We start from the raw sequence: 15,280 nt of genomic DNA, 5'->3' as shown, positions 1-15,280 counted from the left end.
AAGCCTGGAGATGCAAATTTGGGTGGAGGAAGAGGTTTGTGTCTGGATTAGGGCTGGGTTTCACTTAAACCTTCTTTGAATACTGGTATTACTGGGCTCTCACTCCCAGTAATACCAGTGCGATGGTGCTGCCAGGGCAGAGCAGGGGCATGTGCTGCTCCGGGAAGAGCCAGAGCAGGGATGCTGTAGGGAGAAGTAGGATTCCTTCAGTGGATATTACTGCAGGTCTTCTCCTGGCAAGGGAAACATCTGTTGGAGATTAAAGCCAAGATGCCTCACACCATCAGCACTTAAAGGAGGCTCCTTTGCCGAGCAAAGAGCTCTCTCTCCTGGCTGCTCCTAGCTTTCTGCTCATCACCCAGCTCCCTCATCCCGCCTGGGAATTGAGGGAGGAGGAGGAGACCCTGGGGAAGGACTGGCACACCGCAGCAGAGGGCTGAGATGGTTGTTCCAGCACATGCCACCCCCACCCCCCACCCCACCCCCCAGCAAGGAAAGAGCTCAGCCTGCCCTTGGTGAGTTGGCAGCCAGCGCTGGGGCTCACTGGGAGCACTGGGGCGGGAGCAGCAGGGCTGGAAGAGTTCTGTGGGGCTCAGCACTGTGGGAATCAAGTGGTGCAATTTGCCCTATCTAAAAATCTGGCGGTTGTGGCGTGTGTGGCTGTAAATCCCTGCCTAATTCCTGCAGCAATTCCGGTTTGCCGAGCCTTGGGCAGAAGGGAGCCCTCCCAGCTGGTCAGAGCTCTCTAAGCCAGAGGGAAGGGGCCAAAAGGGCCTTTTTAGTGAAATTCCCCCCCTTCCTCACTGCCGCTGGGACGAGCCATGAGCACGCTATCGCTCTGTCCCAGCAGAGCCACTTTGCCATGATCAGAAGGAAACTGCAAATGGATGGGTGGGTTTTATGAAAGCTGACATCTGTCTCCCTCCCCTCCTGGCCCGGCCTCGCAAATCTGCCAGGCACAAACATCCACACCAATGAGCTTAGCATCAAAAGTCCCAGGGCACTAACCTTTCCTGGCTCCTGCTCCGCTCCTTCACCGGCGGGAGCCAGAGCAACCAGCCAGCCAGGGGCTTTAGCGTGATCCCCACAGCCCATCTGTCCACCCCACGCTTATTAACAGCCGCTGCCCTGGTCTTGGGTTTGTAACTCGTGTTTTCTCACAGAGCAAGCAAGAGAGAATAAATAACAGCGGCAATCAGCAACAGCAAGACCTCGCAACGAGAAACACAGAGCTGGCATTTCCAGAGGATTTTCCACCTTCCCCAGTTTTCCTGCAGAGCGGAGACCAGCAGCTGGGCAGCGCAGGGGTCCCGTACAGCATGTCGGGGGGCTCACGGCTCTCACCAGCATCGCAGCTGAGCTCCGTGTCCTGCAGCGCTTCTCTCTCACGCGACAGTCCCTTCCCGCTCCCCCCGTCTGTCCCGCAGCTGCGTTACTGGCACCGCCTCACCGCCCCAGCCCCGCAGGTCAGTGGATGGGGAGGCACTGCTGGTGCCCCCAGCTCTGGCAATAGCCCACCTGCCAGGGGACTGCCCCGGCCAGGGGGTCTTGCAGGCTGCCCGTGTACCTCTGCTGGCAGGCGCCTCGGAGCCCAGGGCGGTGAGTCCCGCTGGAGCAATAGGCAGGGCTGGGCATGGAGCGATCCTCCTTTGGGCTCTCGTAGCGATGGAATTGCCTCTCCGGGGAAAAGCCAACGTAGAGAGGGGATGGAGGGCAGTGCTGCAAGCTGGCAGTGCCTGCGGAACTGGGCACCCAGGGGAGCTGGGGGCTGCTGGCCTTCACCCCCGGCTCCTGCGCAGGGACCCCGGCCCCACTGCGGCACTCGGAGTGGGCGCAGGGCCAGCAGCACCCGGCGCCGTGCAGGGACAGGGACAGAGCTGTGATCCTGTTGATGGCTCGCCGGAGGGTAGCGATTTTAGAAAGCCTTTTGCCACCAAGGTCATGTTTGAGGGCCAGCCGCAGGGCGTTGAAGGCTTGGTTGTAGTCCAGGATCCTCTTGCGCTCTCGGACGTTGGCAGCCATCCTCCTGGCCTTGGAGCGCACCGGCCGGCTCCTCTTCCTCACCTTCATCCCTTCGCGGTCCCCCAGGCAGGTGGATACTTCCCTGCCCTGGGGGACCCACAGACCCTGCCTGTAGCACGCTTGGGTTGTGCCCCCCACTTCCAGCTCCTCTTCCGAGCTGTCGGGCTCTGGTGCCATCCCTATCCCCATGGCTGCTGCGGACATGGCCGTGGCAAGGGGGAGTGGGAGAGGTGCTGCTGCGGTCTTGCCTCCTGTGAGGTGTGGGAGACACTCCTCCAGGGACACGCAGCCGCCTCTAAAAGCCCCAGCACAGGGCTCGTCACGTGGCTCTCTCCCGAACCTCCTCACCTGCCTGCAGGTGTGCTGCCTTGCAGAGACGCACAGGGTGAGCCCTGCCTGGCCTCTGCCCGCGGGGATGCTCCTGAGCGTGGTGCTGGGCTGGAGCATGGGGTACTGGTGCTGGGGTGCCCAGAGCTTGTAGTGGGATGCTCACAGGCCCCAGGAGGAAAGCACCTCTACCAAGCATATGTTGCAGTGGTTGCTTTAGTTTCTGTTAAGAGTTTGGTCAGTGCAGAATTTCCCCGTGCTGCTCTGCCCTCTCCTGTGCTGGACTGGCTGGTGGGTCAGCCTGGGCCAGGTCATCCCTGGGTTTTGTACGGCGCTGTGGGGCAGAGCCCCATCAGGCATCACCACCCTGGCACTGGCTTGGGCTCTGCTCACTCATGCTCATGGATGCTGCAGAATCTCTGTTATTTCTCAGCTAGGGAAAACTGAGGCACAGAACGATGAGGTTGCTGAGGAGAGCAGTGAGTCTTGCGCCTGGGTACAGGAGAAGACAAAATGACTGCTGCCCCAGGAACAGGGCTGGAGCACTGAGCTGCCTTTGAGACGGTGCATTAGGGCTGCTTCATGCAGCTGCACCTCGGCGAGCCGGGAGCATCCGTGGGCATGGAAGTAAACGGGTGCCTGGGCAGGAGCAGCCCCTAGGAACCAGTGGAGGAATGTCGGGGCTTGGTACGCCTCTGCCCTGCGGAGAAGGAAGCAGGAATGTGGCAGGGGGGATTGGGGCAGGTGATAAAAGAGCTAAAGTGCTACCTGCCTTCAGAGCCTTCCTGTCCCTTCCCAGCATCGGGGAGCCTGGGGGCAGAGCTGTCTGGGCTGGTGCTGCTGGGCCTGCCCGGCACTTACTCTGGAGAAGAGGATGCTGAAAGCAGCTTCTTGTTCCCTGCATCCCCAAGCCGGTGGGACAGAGGGACTTGCCAGGTGCGGCGAGTCCGGAGGCCATGGGGAGGCCAGGTTCCCATCCTCCGAACAGTGAGGGACTGCCACGTGTGTTTGCCCATCATTTCATTAGCAAGCAGTTGCTAAATTCCTTCCTGTGTGAGGGGTAACGTTTTGAAAAATGGTCCAGGAGTGGGTCTGACAAATTGTTGGGGTGACTGGAGCAAAAGCAGAGGCCCGGGAGAATGTGCCCCCCCCTTGATCCATCCCTTCCTATCTGATTGTCCCAGCTCAGGTTTGATCAATAGCCACAATTAGCGGGGGGCTATTTGTCTATTGCCCTTCTTCTCTCTTGGCTCTTTGAAGTCAGAGCTAATTTAGGTGCCTCTTCTCCAGGAACCCAATAAATCAGGAGCTGGGGCCTCGGGGAGAGGGGAGGGCCAGGCAGCAGGACTTCAAAGGGAGGTGAAGCCTGCAAATATTTTTGAGCACTCACCTGTGCTCACTATAGCCCTCTTGTTCTTCCCAGCAGCCTTCTGGCCGCCCAGTCTTGCTCTGCCCAGGAGCGGATGCTCCTCTGACCACTGATTCACCTGGTGAGCTCAGCGCAGGAGTGAGGGGCTCTTTGGGAGGCTTAAATGCCGGCAGAATGAGCATGCCAGGCCCACTTAGAGACGTGCCTGTCCAAGACGCAGCTAAGCAGGATGGATGCCTGCCACGGGGAGGTTTTTGCTGGTGCAGGAAGCCAGGAGGTGCAGTATGGAGCAGACATGGAGGTGGCTGAGTTGGGCACAAAGCCATTCCCAGCTGGGGCGATGCTTGGGCAGAGGCAGAGGGCAGGCAGCAGTCCCACGGCTGCCCTCATCCTGCCCACAGCTCCCAGGAGCTCACTGGGGAGCACTGCCAGGGGTTCCAGTATCTCAGCTTTGGGCAGCCCTGGACCTGCAGGGATCCAGTCCCTGCTCTCGGAAGCGGGCAAGGCCAGACCATAAATCACAGGTCATCGGATGCCACCTGCTGCCTGTAATTAGTGCATCCCGCTGGGCCGTCCCCACCTCGTCCTGGACGCTTCCTACCTAGGTGCCCATTACAGGGTGGGAGGCCAGCAGGAACGCCCACCCAGGCCCTGCTCCCTTGGCCCCAGCTGATTTATCACCATGCGCTGGAGAGATTTATGGGCTGAGACGGGGAGCCAGAAATGTGTTGTAAGGCTCTGCCGGGCCTGTCTGCCTGACAGATGATGAAAGAGCTGTAATTATCCGTCGCCACGCATAAATCAGGCCACTCACGGCACCCCCCCTCCTCCCCAGCCTCCACGAAGGGGTTCGACCCCCGAGGATACCCCACCTCTCCCACACGTGTCACGCTGGACCAGGGCACTGCTGAGTGCTGGGCATCTGCTCCATCCTGGGCAGCATCATCACAGCTCCCACTGGTCCCACAGGCCAAATGCATATTTTGGGTGTCTTTGCCACTAACACTGCTGCTGAGCGGGGGCTGCAGCTCCTGCAAAGAGCCCTGGACTGGCTGCCTCTCACCCACATCCATCCAGCACCCCCAAAGCACTGCTGCTTCCAGGTGAGAGCTGCTGGGGCCACCTGGGAGCACAACCCTCACCAGAGATGAAACCCCGATGGGGTGGGCAGGAGGCAGCCAGCATGGGCTGGGGGGTGCCCAGTTCCTGGCAGTGTCCCAGCACCATCCAGCCTCCTCGGGAACATTGCACCAGGAGGCATGGCTGTGCTGGAGAGAGACAATGGAGAGGGAGCCTGCAGTGCCGAGGCATGAGAGCCAGGGGCTGGTGTGCAGGGAGGTGCCCACCCCTGCGCCGCCTGCTACTCTCAGGTGGTGATGGAGGGGAAGGAGGATGTGGTTGTTGCAACATCGCCTGGGCCCTGTGGGTAAATAGGTGCTTTGTTCCTGCTGGGACACGGCCAGGTGGCACGAGGGACACAGGCTTGTGAGTCACCCACAGCCAGCCACCCTGCAGTACAGCGTAGGCAGGGGAAGGCAGGTCCCTGCGGCCACGCTGCCTCCAGCTCCTGCCTCTGCACCCCGCAGCATTGCCTGCCCCAGTGCCTCGCATGGCACGAGGGAACCGCTGACCCTGCCCGGGGTGTGGGGTTGGGAAGCCCCCTCCCCTGGGGTCGCAGTGGGCACACGTGCCATAGCCTTATGTGGGCCTTGGTCGTCCACCGCGGGTGTTTGTGCCTGTCCCACCGTCTGGTGGCCATGGGCCACCCATTGTAAGACCGCCAGGGCAGGCAGAGCAGCACCGGCCAGAGGATGAGGATGGCAGGAGCTGGGCAGGGTTCTGCCACAAAGGCCAGGGCACCCGGGGAAAGTGGCACAGGGGCCACCACCCCCTTCCCGGCTGGGTTGCTCCTGCCTTGGGGACCGACTTGTGATGGTTTGTGTCATGAGCTGTCCCTTGCTCAGCCGCTCTGCCGCCGCCGGCACCAGACGCATCCTCCCGGCCGGCGTCCCGCATCCCCGCGGGGGTCCCCGAGGTGCGGGCGAGGGAGCCGAGGGGACACAGCCCCGCCGCTGCCCCCCGCCTGCGGAGCCCCGGGGGCGTCGCGCTGCCGCCCGGGGAACGAGCCCGGAGCAGGTGAGCGGGCGCTGCCTCCCGCGCCGGAGCCCGCAGCCGGAGCCCGCAGCCGGAGCCCAGCCGGGGGGCGGTGGCAGCGCTGCTCCCCGCCCCGGCGGGGCCGTGCCGAGGCGGGGCCGGCCGGGGGCGGGCCCCGACGTCAGGCCCCGCGGCGGCGGCGGGGGGCGGAAGGCGGCGGGGGGGGAAGCGGGTGCCGGGGCGGGGGATGGCGGCGGGCGAGGCGGCCCGGGCGGACTTCGCGCGGCACTGGCAGGCGGAGTTCCCGGGGGAGCCGGCGCCCCGCATGGAGCTGGGCTCGGTGCGGGCGATGGAGCGGGAGCTGGAGCGCTGCCGCCGCCACCTGCGCCGCCTGCAGCGGGCGCTGGCCGAGGAGCGCTTCAAGGTGGGCTACCTGGAGGCGGCGCTGGCCCGAGCCCCCCCGCCGCCGCCCGCCGCCCCCCGTCCGCCGCCCGGCCCCGCCGCCGCGCCCGCGGGCAGTTCCCCGGAGGGAGGCAGCGGCGGCAGCTCCGACGCGGAGGACGCCTCCTCGGCAGGTGGGTGCCGGGGGGCCCGGGCCGCGGCACGGCCGAGGGGCATGTCCCCACTCTGCGGGCCGGGGGGTCCCCAGCCCCTGGGCCGTCCCCACCGACGTGGTCAAGGGCATCCCCGGCCCGTGCCGCTGGCCGCCCTGAGCTCCCCGTGCCGTGCCCGGGGCGGGGGCACCCCGTGGCACTCTGTCCCTGCGTCCCCTCGCCGTGCCACTGCTAAGGCCGCACCGAGCCCCCGTGGCAGCCCTCGTCACCTGCGCCCTGAGCTGTGGCATGGCGGAGGACCTGACGTCCCCAGGCTGGCCCCGTCACGCAGCCGCGGGCACCCTGTGCCGTTGCACGGCTGAGGCCACTCCAAGCCCTTGTACCATCCCCGTCGAACAGCTGAAGCCACCCCGAGCCCTCATGCTGGCCCCGTCCCACCACTAAGGCCACCCCAAGCCCCCGTGTCATCCCTGCCCTGCTTCCGAGGGCATCCGGTGCCAAGGCCCCATCCCCCAGCACGCGAGGAGGGAGGGTGGCCGGCCGGTCCCCTGCAGCCGGCTCTTGGTGATGTACCACTGGCCCAGGAGCCACCCTGGGGCTGGGACTTTGGGAGGGTCACTTCCTCCAGGTGTGACCTGGCTTGTCACGGGGACACCTCTGCTCCAGTGACACCCTGTGATCTCCCATGGGGAAGTCCTGGAGCTACTAAAGCAGAAGCATGCCGGGATGATGAGGTGTCCCGGGGCGTTGCGCTGGGCGCATTGAGGACAATGTTATTTTGCAAGTGACTGGCTGTTTTGTGGCACTGGAGGCGCAGCCAGCTAGTGCTGTCACCCGTCATGCTGTCCTACTTCCAGTGGCCTGGAAGTTGTTATTGCATCAGCTTTAATCCCAGTTCAAACAGAGTCCTGACAGCTAGGGAATGGTACTTTTTACATTGCTAATTCTGCAGCTGACTTGAGTTAATTTTGTTCTTGCTCGATTGTTTGGGGCGAGGAGTTTTTCCCTAAGGCTGTACCGTGCTGGTTTAAGATTGCCTGGGTAGCAAGTGCTCTGATGTTGAACCGGTCTTAATATTTAGCGTAATTTATATTTATTGCATTAGCCTACAGGGCCAGAGAACAGCTGTTTCCATTTTACCTTCCTGAGCTAACTGGAGGTGAAATGTCCAAAGTACATGGCTGCTCGTGGTGGCGTCTCCATACTGTGCCGGGCTTGCTCACATGTGTGTGCCTCTGCCGCAGGGGACTGGCCACAGGAGCCAGGGACCGGCTACAGGAGCAAGGACGAAGGGTGTCCGATGTGTCGCCGTCAAAGGACCCCCCAAAGCCCTTCTCCAGCCCCCGTCAACAGGCATTGCGTGTAGTTTTTGGAGAGCTGCTCAGCGGCTGAGGGGGTTTGAGTGCCTTAGAGTGACCAAGCACAAATCCTTCTGATTTACACTTGGATCCCGCATTTTATTTACATCTGCATAATGCTCCTGAATGTTTCCAAACACCCAGGACTGTGCAAGGCTCTTGGGCTGAGGGGGTGTTTGTTGTTAAAGGGGCTTCCCTGGAGCACAGTGTAAGCGCCTGAGGAACCCAGCTTTGTAACTCAGAGGGGTCCTCCAGCCCCATGCCACCCTTCAAGGGGGCTAGTCAGGGTGAGTGTTTCGGGCAAGAGCTTGAAATCCAAGGTTGCATCTGTTGTGGTTCAATGTGGCCTCTTCCTCTTCCTCCTCCTCCTCCTTTTCCTCCTTCTCCCCCACATGGGTCTCCGTCATGGTCCCCAGCTCCTGTGCATGGCTGAGGAAGGCAACATCCCCTCCGCCGAGCACCCAGCTCCTTCTCCTGTGTCATGGCTGGGCTCTGCGCGGAGGTTGGCTGATGGCAGTGGCGATGAGCTGTCCCCAGCCTTGTCCCAAGCTTTTCCCGAGCATCAGCACTTTTCTTTGTTGCGCATTATAAGGGTGCCTGTGTGCGCTGGCGGCGCTGACATTTAAAAGCAGAATCTGAGTACAGTCAAATGCGTGCAGTTGTTGCCTAGATCCCCCTTTCTCTGGACGGTTGGTTAACTTAGTGCTCCCGTTGCTTTCTTCTCACTTCTCTTTATTTTTCATGTATAATTAAAAATTCCTGATCATGGTGCTGTTTGCTTCTCCTGCCAGCAGCCCAGGTGGCGTGTAACTGTTAGCATGGCTCTGCCTGGGTCCCTCAGTATTTTAACATGAGTTTTGGAGCTTAACAGTGCTGTGGCTGTGGCTGAACGTGGGACACGGTCGGTCCCTGGCCATTTCACTGTAACCTACAGCAGTGCTATCTGGACAGCAAGTGAAGGAGTGCTGAATATTGTCTTTATGGGAATTACCAGGGACAGACAGTGGTTTCCTTTAAGTAGCTTGTGATTAATCTGATTTAAAGCAAGGAAATCTGCAAGATGCCCCTGTTTGCGGCTTTTGCATGAGAGCAGCGCGTGTGACAGCCAGATACATGATCCTGGCATCTGAGATAACGTCTGTGCCAGCTCACCCGGGACCAACAAAATCTGAGCGTCAGCGAGCAGATGGCTAAAAACGAAGCATGGAAAGGACTAAAATTCCCTTCATCTCGGCCGTCACCTGTCCTTGTGGCTAAACACACAGCTGGCCTCACAGCTGAGTATGTGCCGTGTCGTGCGTGACCATGCCGGGAGGCGGTCCGGGGTGTGCTGGGGCGCGGCGGTGCTTTGGCTGGGTGCCACCTCCATCCCCATCCAGAAGGGGCTGGGTGCCCCTTTTGCCCCGGCATGAGCCTGGGGCAAAGGGTCCAGTGCTGCGAGTTGGTACCCACAGGGAGAGGGTGAGCTGCGTGGGTGGGAGGCGACTGTGCCAGTGACCCAGAGGAGGGATGTGGTGATGCTCGTCGGGAGATGCTTTGTGCCTGGCGGCTGGGTAGCATGCACGGACGTGGAACAAACTCGGCACTGGGATTCCCCGCTTTGCCCTTGGGAAGTGGAGAAGGAGGCCGGCTTTGCTGTGGAGCTGGGCTACTGTAGGAGTTCCTGAAGCTCCTTTAGAAGGCTGCTGGGTTCAGGAGCCCCTGCCATGCCCTCTGTAGCACCTTGCACCCCAGAAATGTGAACTCTGGGGTGGGGAGCTCTGGCATAGCCAGAATAGTCCCCAATGGGGTTGGCTGATATATCTGGTTACGGCAGGATGCTGCGGCTGTGAGCTGCACCATAAATGAAATCTCCAGCCCTTTAGCTGGAATTAGTTTCTGTCATGGAAAGTTCCTGGAGTCATGTAGGCTCTTCTGCTTGCCCTGCCACGCCGCCTTCACTAGTACCTTGGGAAATGGGAAGGGAGACTGCTGGCAGCAGCAGGGTCTCTGCCTCGAAGGGTGGTGAGCACAGAAGGGCGGCAGTGTCAGTGTGTGCACCAAAGGGCTGAGATGAGGAAGGGGCCCTGGGGCGTCTGGAGTCCCCAGGGCATCGGCCACCTCATCCCCGTGCACCTGGCCTGGGGGCTGGATTGCCATGGGTTCTGTGCTGGGGGCTCCTGATATGCTATGGGTAAAGGCACGGCTTGTTCTTGCTGCTCCATCCCTGCTTTCAGCTTGTGCTGCTGCTGGCAAATACATGATACTGTGAAATACATGATACTCTGTCCTGGAGAAGCTCCTCTGTGGCCGGGGAGGTGATGGGGCAGTGCTGCAGGCAGGCCTTTGTCCTGCTGTCTTTGGACCCTGCTGGTTCCTTGTCCCTTTCTTGGAAACCCCCCTAAAATACCAGCAAAAGGAGAACAGAAAATAGTGAGCAAAGTCCAGAGTTTATCCTGGTGCATCTCTTTCTGTCTGGGGTGGGTCACAATTTGCAAGATGCGACAGAGCAGTGATCTCGCAGCACCCAGGAGGGTGAAGTGTTGCATTATCTGTGCATCTGTTTCCCCTCCTTCAGCTCCGGGAGGGGATCTGGGAACAAATGCCACAGCGGGGAGGTGTGTGGGTGGGAGTTGTCCCTCTCTAAGACCCCATCTACCACCTCTGTGTTCCCATATTTATTTATTTGTTTGTTTGTTTGTTTATTTATTTACTTCGTCATATTTCCCCATTCTGGGAAAGTGGTTGTTTGGCTCTGCAGATGCTGAAAGTTCCTCTCCTGGCTGGGGAAGGCCAGGCAGTCTCAGTGTTTCATTTTAACCGCTTAGGCGAGGACAAAATCGCAGCATGCATGTGTGCGCGCCTGCTGGGGACCTTTGAACCGTCCCCATCTGCTCTGGGGCCTGGCGGCATTTTGGATGGGGGCTTTTCTCCACAAACCTCCTGATGGCAATGTGACAACAACCCCTGTGTGACATGGGGCTGCCTCCCCGGAGAGCGGTGCTGCCCGAGACGGGGACTGCAGGGTTAATGCTGGGTCAGGCTGACGCTGTTAAAGAAAACCATAAATAAATGCAGAAGTTCACAAGGTTAAAAAGTCTTTGAGTGGAAGAGTTGCTGTTTAGAAGCATAGCTCTTAAATGGGACCAGTAAGTGCTGTTGTTGGAGTAACTTCCCTGTGATGGGCAAATAGTGGAGGGTTTGTAAAGGAGCTGGAAGAGCAAAGGGGAAACCTGCGCCCAGCTCTGCCCACAGGCACCACCAGGATCTCTGCACTGGGGCAGAGCCGGCAGCAGCCACAGCATCTGCTGGGTGGAGAAACGACCCTTCGAGGCACCAGCACCCTGCACGCACCGAGCAGGATGGATGCGCGGTGGGAGAGGTGTTCCTGTCCCAATCACCGGCCATGGGGACAGCGAGTGAGCCGGCCTCGTGGGTGCATCTGTGCTGCTGGCAAGCTGTCACGGCTGGGTCTGGCTCTCCCCTGGCCTGCTCTCCTCTGCTGTCAGCTCTTGCATCAGCTAAGCGTGGCTGCAGTGAGAATCTGGATGCTGCCCAGTGTCCGGAACCAGATCGTCGCGAATTGGTGCGGGTGTTCCTGGGGTGGCTTCCTTCTCTCCCCCCACATGGCTGCAGTACCTGCTTTAGTCCACCCAGAGATGCCGACACATCACCTGCAGGAGGTGGGTCTGGCTGCAGCATCCCTGCACATCCCTGAGCGTGTGCCCCACAGGCTGGGTATTTGCCCCCAGCATTCGGGGCAGATGGTGCTGAGCTCCCCTAGCTGGGCAGCATTCAGGTGGTGGGCAGTGGCACTGGGCTGCATGCTCTGCTCTGGGGCCCTGTGGAAGGGAAGGAGGGGACACGGTTCCCCTGTTGGTGCCAGTGGTGCCACTGGCTGTGCCCACTGCAGGGACAAGCACCTCAGCTGGGAGGTGACTGTGCAGCCCCCCAGGCACGGTGCAGCAGTGGCCGGTTGTGGGGTGATCGGTGTCCCCAGACAGGAGCAGCAGCAGCAGGGCATGCAAGAAGCCCTCATTAGGCAGCTGGCTACAGCCAGAAGTGCCCTGCAGGGCCTGAATATATTTGCATTGTAAGTCTATTGAAATCTGGTTTGGGTTTGGTTTTTTTTTTTTTCCCTCGAAAGACACTTCTGTGCAGCGGGGCTCTTTGTTCGGCTGGTTCCTCCTCCCCTCCTGCCCTGATGCCGCCGGTCGGGGTCCCAGCGGATGGCTCTGCTCTGTCTTCTGCTGGATGCTGTCTGCTGTGGCCAGCCCTGCAGCAGCCAACGGTGGGAGATGCTTCTCCCCGAGCTGGCGGGGGATTAGTACTCCCTTGGGTTAGAGAGGGGAGCATGGTTTAGCCAAGGCAGCTCACCAAAGTGTGCATCCATCCCGGGAAAACGGCACCTGTGCTCCTGCTTTGTGGCATTGCTGGGTTTTTCCTCCTGCTGAGGGTGGCCAGAGCAGCCAGAGGGAGCGCACCGACCTCGCCGTGTCCCCCTGAGACGTGTTCAAATAGACTTGGCTTTCCCATCCCTAGTTACTTTATCAGTGTTTGCTAAGCAGAATAATTTGCATATGCAGATCACTAGCAACAACACTTCTTGGCTCTCTTGGCTGTAGCTGGGGAGTGGAGCCTGGCCAGCCTCAGCAGAGGTCCTGCAGATCTGCCTCCAGATAAGTCCCAGCTGCAAAGTTCAGGGATTGTTTGAAGATCTGGCAGATAGCGAGACCTTTGTGCTTTCTGGGGCTTTGTGCCACGGGTGATTTTTGTTCCAACACTGTGAACCACCACCTCTTCCTTCTTCTTCATAGGTCTTGCGGTGGGAAGCAAACCTGGCCGAGCCATCTCGGCAGCGCTGGCACCAGCGTGGGTGGGACAGGAGCAGCCTGGGGCTTCAGTGCTGGCAGATACGGCCACAATCTCCTCCCTCTCAGAAGAGACGCAATGCCATAGCTGACCCAGGCCTTAATCTGATATTAGAGGCTTTTTCCTGTGAGCTGCCACCACCTTTCTTTCCTTCTCCAGTATTTTGAGAGGCCAAGGGCACCACTGCTGCCCCTGGGGTCTCTGCCCTCCTCCTCACACTGGCTGTGGGACTTGCCCAGCTCTGGCATCTGCTTGGCTCCCCGAGGGCAGGAGGCTTGGAGCAGCTGCCCTGCGCTCCCCGCACCCCTCAGCAGCTGGGAGCACAGCTTGGGGCCCATGCAGCGCAGCCCTCGGGATTCCCATCCCGCTGGAACGTGATACTGGGGGAGAAGTTTAATGCTGAGTGGGACTGAGGAGCAGCATGTTCAGGACACCCAGCAGGGAAGATCTGCTGTGCTCCTTGGTGGGTGCTGTGCTCCCCAGCCACCCTCTTCCCCTAAGGAAACACCCCCTTTGACCCACACCAGTGTTGGAGCTGCACGGTGGCCCTGGAGCTGCTCTCCAGTTGCCACCAGCCTGGGTTGCCCACCACCAGCCCCAGCCTGGCCCTGGGCAAGCAGTAAGGCTCATGTGGCCATGGCTGTAGGAGCCTCTTGCACAAGAGTCCAGAAATAGCGATGCGTGGGCTGGCAGGCAGGGGCTGGGCAGATGCCAGGCAGACAGCCAGACACCAGGCAGGCAGCACGGGGCTGGCCGATGGCAGGGAGGAACCACAGGACTCGGCTTTGCAGTCTTGCGCCCAGCTGTGGAGAGGGTTGAGAATGTGGTTGACAGCATCTGCTCACCCAGGGCTGGTCTGTGTCACCGCAGGGTGATGGGTGCCTGGTTGTGGATGGGTGCTCCCCCCTGGCTCTGGGGGGTGAAGGGAGGTTCAGCTGCTTTGCAGATTTTGGGTGTTTGTGGTGGCTTTTGTAAAGGTGTGAAAACAAAGTAAAAATCAAGTCCAACATTTTGGTGGGGCTGTTTTGTCCAGGCTGTGCAAGGGCACCTGCCTGGGGTGGTGTGTGCAGCCAGATAAGGCCCATCAGGTGCGGCACGAGGTCGGCTCTGATTTGGGCATCTCCAGTGCATGGTGAGGCTTTCTGAGATGCCTGCCTGCCCGGGCTGTGGGATACTTGCCTGCCTGGTCCTCCTGGCCCATGGCACTGCCAGGGCCTGCTGCATGGTGTCCCACTGGGGGTGCCCAGCTGATGGAGGGCTCCTGGGGGGTCTGGTGGCTGGTGGGCATCTCATCCAAGTGCTCCGCTCATGCCCTGTGTTGGATGAAGATGCGCAAAGAGAAGTTCGCACAGTGCTGTAGAGAGGTTGGTGCTATGGGCAGGAGTGGCCGGGAAGTGCCTCTGACCAGGGGAAGCATGTGGAAAAACTCCTGCATGCTTGCAGAGAGCTGTGCATGGAGAACTGGCCGCCCCGGCGGGACCTGTGGGCTGCTTGCTGCCTCCATGGCTCTGCAGCCATCGTGCTGGAGGGACCAGCTGCACCTGATGCTGCTGGTGCTGCTGTGTTGCTCCCCAAGGCGAGCGGAGCGTGGTTTCCTGCTGTGAATGGGGTTGATGCGCTTAGCTGAACTGCTGTCGCCTTCCTGGTAGGTGGCTGTGCCGGGTGGCAGGGCGCCTCATGCTGTGGGTGCTGCCGGGGTGTGGGGCATGGGTGTGGAGGATGGAGGGGACTCTCCATTGGAACGTTTAAGGGACAAAGTGGGGACAGGCTGTGGTACCAAGCTAGAGCCCAAGCAGGAGCAAATGGGGGAGTTGGTGGGGGATGGAGAGCAGCAAACATGGTCACATCGTGGCCACCCTTGGGCAGGGCTGGCCCTGCCAGTGCCAGCAGCTTGGGGACAAGAGGAGCATCGGTACTAGGCAGGGCAGGAGCCATGGTGGTGCCCAGTAGCATCCCATGGGGCAGCTGAGAGGGCTGTGCTTGGCTCCCTGAAATACCTGGGAGTGGGGCGGGTGAGGGGTGGGCAATAGCAGCAGCGGGGCAGCACCCTGTGCCGCTGACTCAGCACCCGAGGACTCACAGCTTGTGGGGGTGGTGGGCTGTGGGGATGGGTCCTTGCCTTGCCGTGCTGGGGCTGGATATGCCCCCCTGGGGAGGCAGGGCTGTGCCAGGGGCAGCAGTGGCTCCTTGCCCTGGATGCCAAGTGCTGGTGGCTCCAAGTGCCCCAGGCATTGCTGCACTGCCCCAAAATGTATTGGCTGCATCCGAGCCTGGCATAGGCACCCCTGGGAGTGGGGATCAGGTGGTGGCAGCACCTTGGCAAGGTCCCCTCAGGTTTCCCAGCCAGGGTGGCTGCCAATGCCACCCGCGTCCTGGCACTTCATGCTCCGGTGGCTCTACCTTCCCCTTGTGCCTGGCGGAGCGTTATCCCTCCTGCCCCGTTCCCATCTGGCCCGGGTGCCTGGTCCAGGCCCTTCCCCACACGGCTGAGCCCGCAGGCAGGATGCAGCCGAGGGCAGCAGTGGGGGATGCTGCCTGTACCGCCGGGACCTGGGCAGCGGTGCCCGCACACGCTGAACCAGGGCAGTTCTCTGCACTTGAACGCTTGGCTGGCGCCCTGACATATTGGGGTTGATGACTCTGGCACTTTATATTTCCTTTGGCTACATGCAGCTGGGGAGGACGGTTTAACCCCTGCCTGCCCA

At 60.7% G+C, this 15,280-nt stretch overlaps 2 protein-coding genes across 2 annotated transcripts in view; one reads left to right on the top strand and one right to left on the bottom strand.

The window, feature by feature from the left end:
• Window positions 1-1,361: 1,361 nt before the first annotated feature.
• On the bottom strand, window positions 1,362-2,226 carry BHLHA9 (basic helix-loop-helix family member a9). Its single transcript, XM_037394662.1, has one exon. It carries the CDS (start codon window positions 2,224-2,226, stop codon window positions 1,468-1,470), a length of 759 nt encoding a protein of 252 aa, XP_037250559.1. The 3' UTR covers window positions 1,362-1,467.
• Window positions 2,227-6,046: 3,820 nt separating this feature from the next.
• ABR (ABR activator of RhoGEF and GTPase) overlaps window positions 6,047-15,280 on the top strand; it is a 41,241-nt gene continuing 32,007 nt past the window's right edge. Inside the window, exon 1 of the mRNA XM_037372887.1 lies at window positions 6,047-6,387. Within this exon, the coding sequence (XP_037228784.1) occupies window positions 6,060-6,387 (328 nt within the window). The 5' untranslated portion in view covers window positions 6,047-6,059. The remainder of the gene's footprint in view (window positions 6,388-15,280) is intronic.

Source organism: Falco rusticolus, chromosome 1, assembly GCF_015220075.1.
Source record: "Falco rusticolus isolate bFalRus1 chromosome 1, bFalRus1.pri, whole genome shotgun sequence".
Classification (NCBI taxonomy): Eukaryota; Metazoa; Chordata; class Aves; order Falconiformes; family Falconidae; genus Falco; species Falco rusticolus.
The sequence above is the reverse complement of the archived record's forward strand: the minus strand, read 5'-3'. Positions and strand labels throughout refer to the sequence as shown.

Excerpts from the sequence above, each read along its gene's own strand:
- BHLHA9 (XM_037394662.1), bottom strand. The coding sequence starts at position 2,226 with ATGTCCGCAGCAGCCATGGGGATAGGGATGGCACCAGAGCCCGACAGC.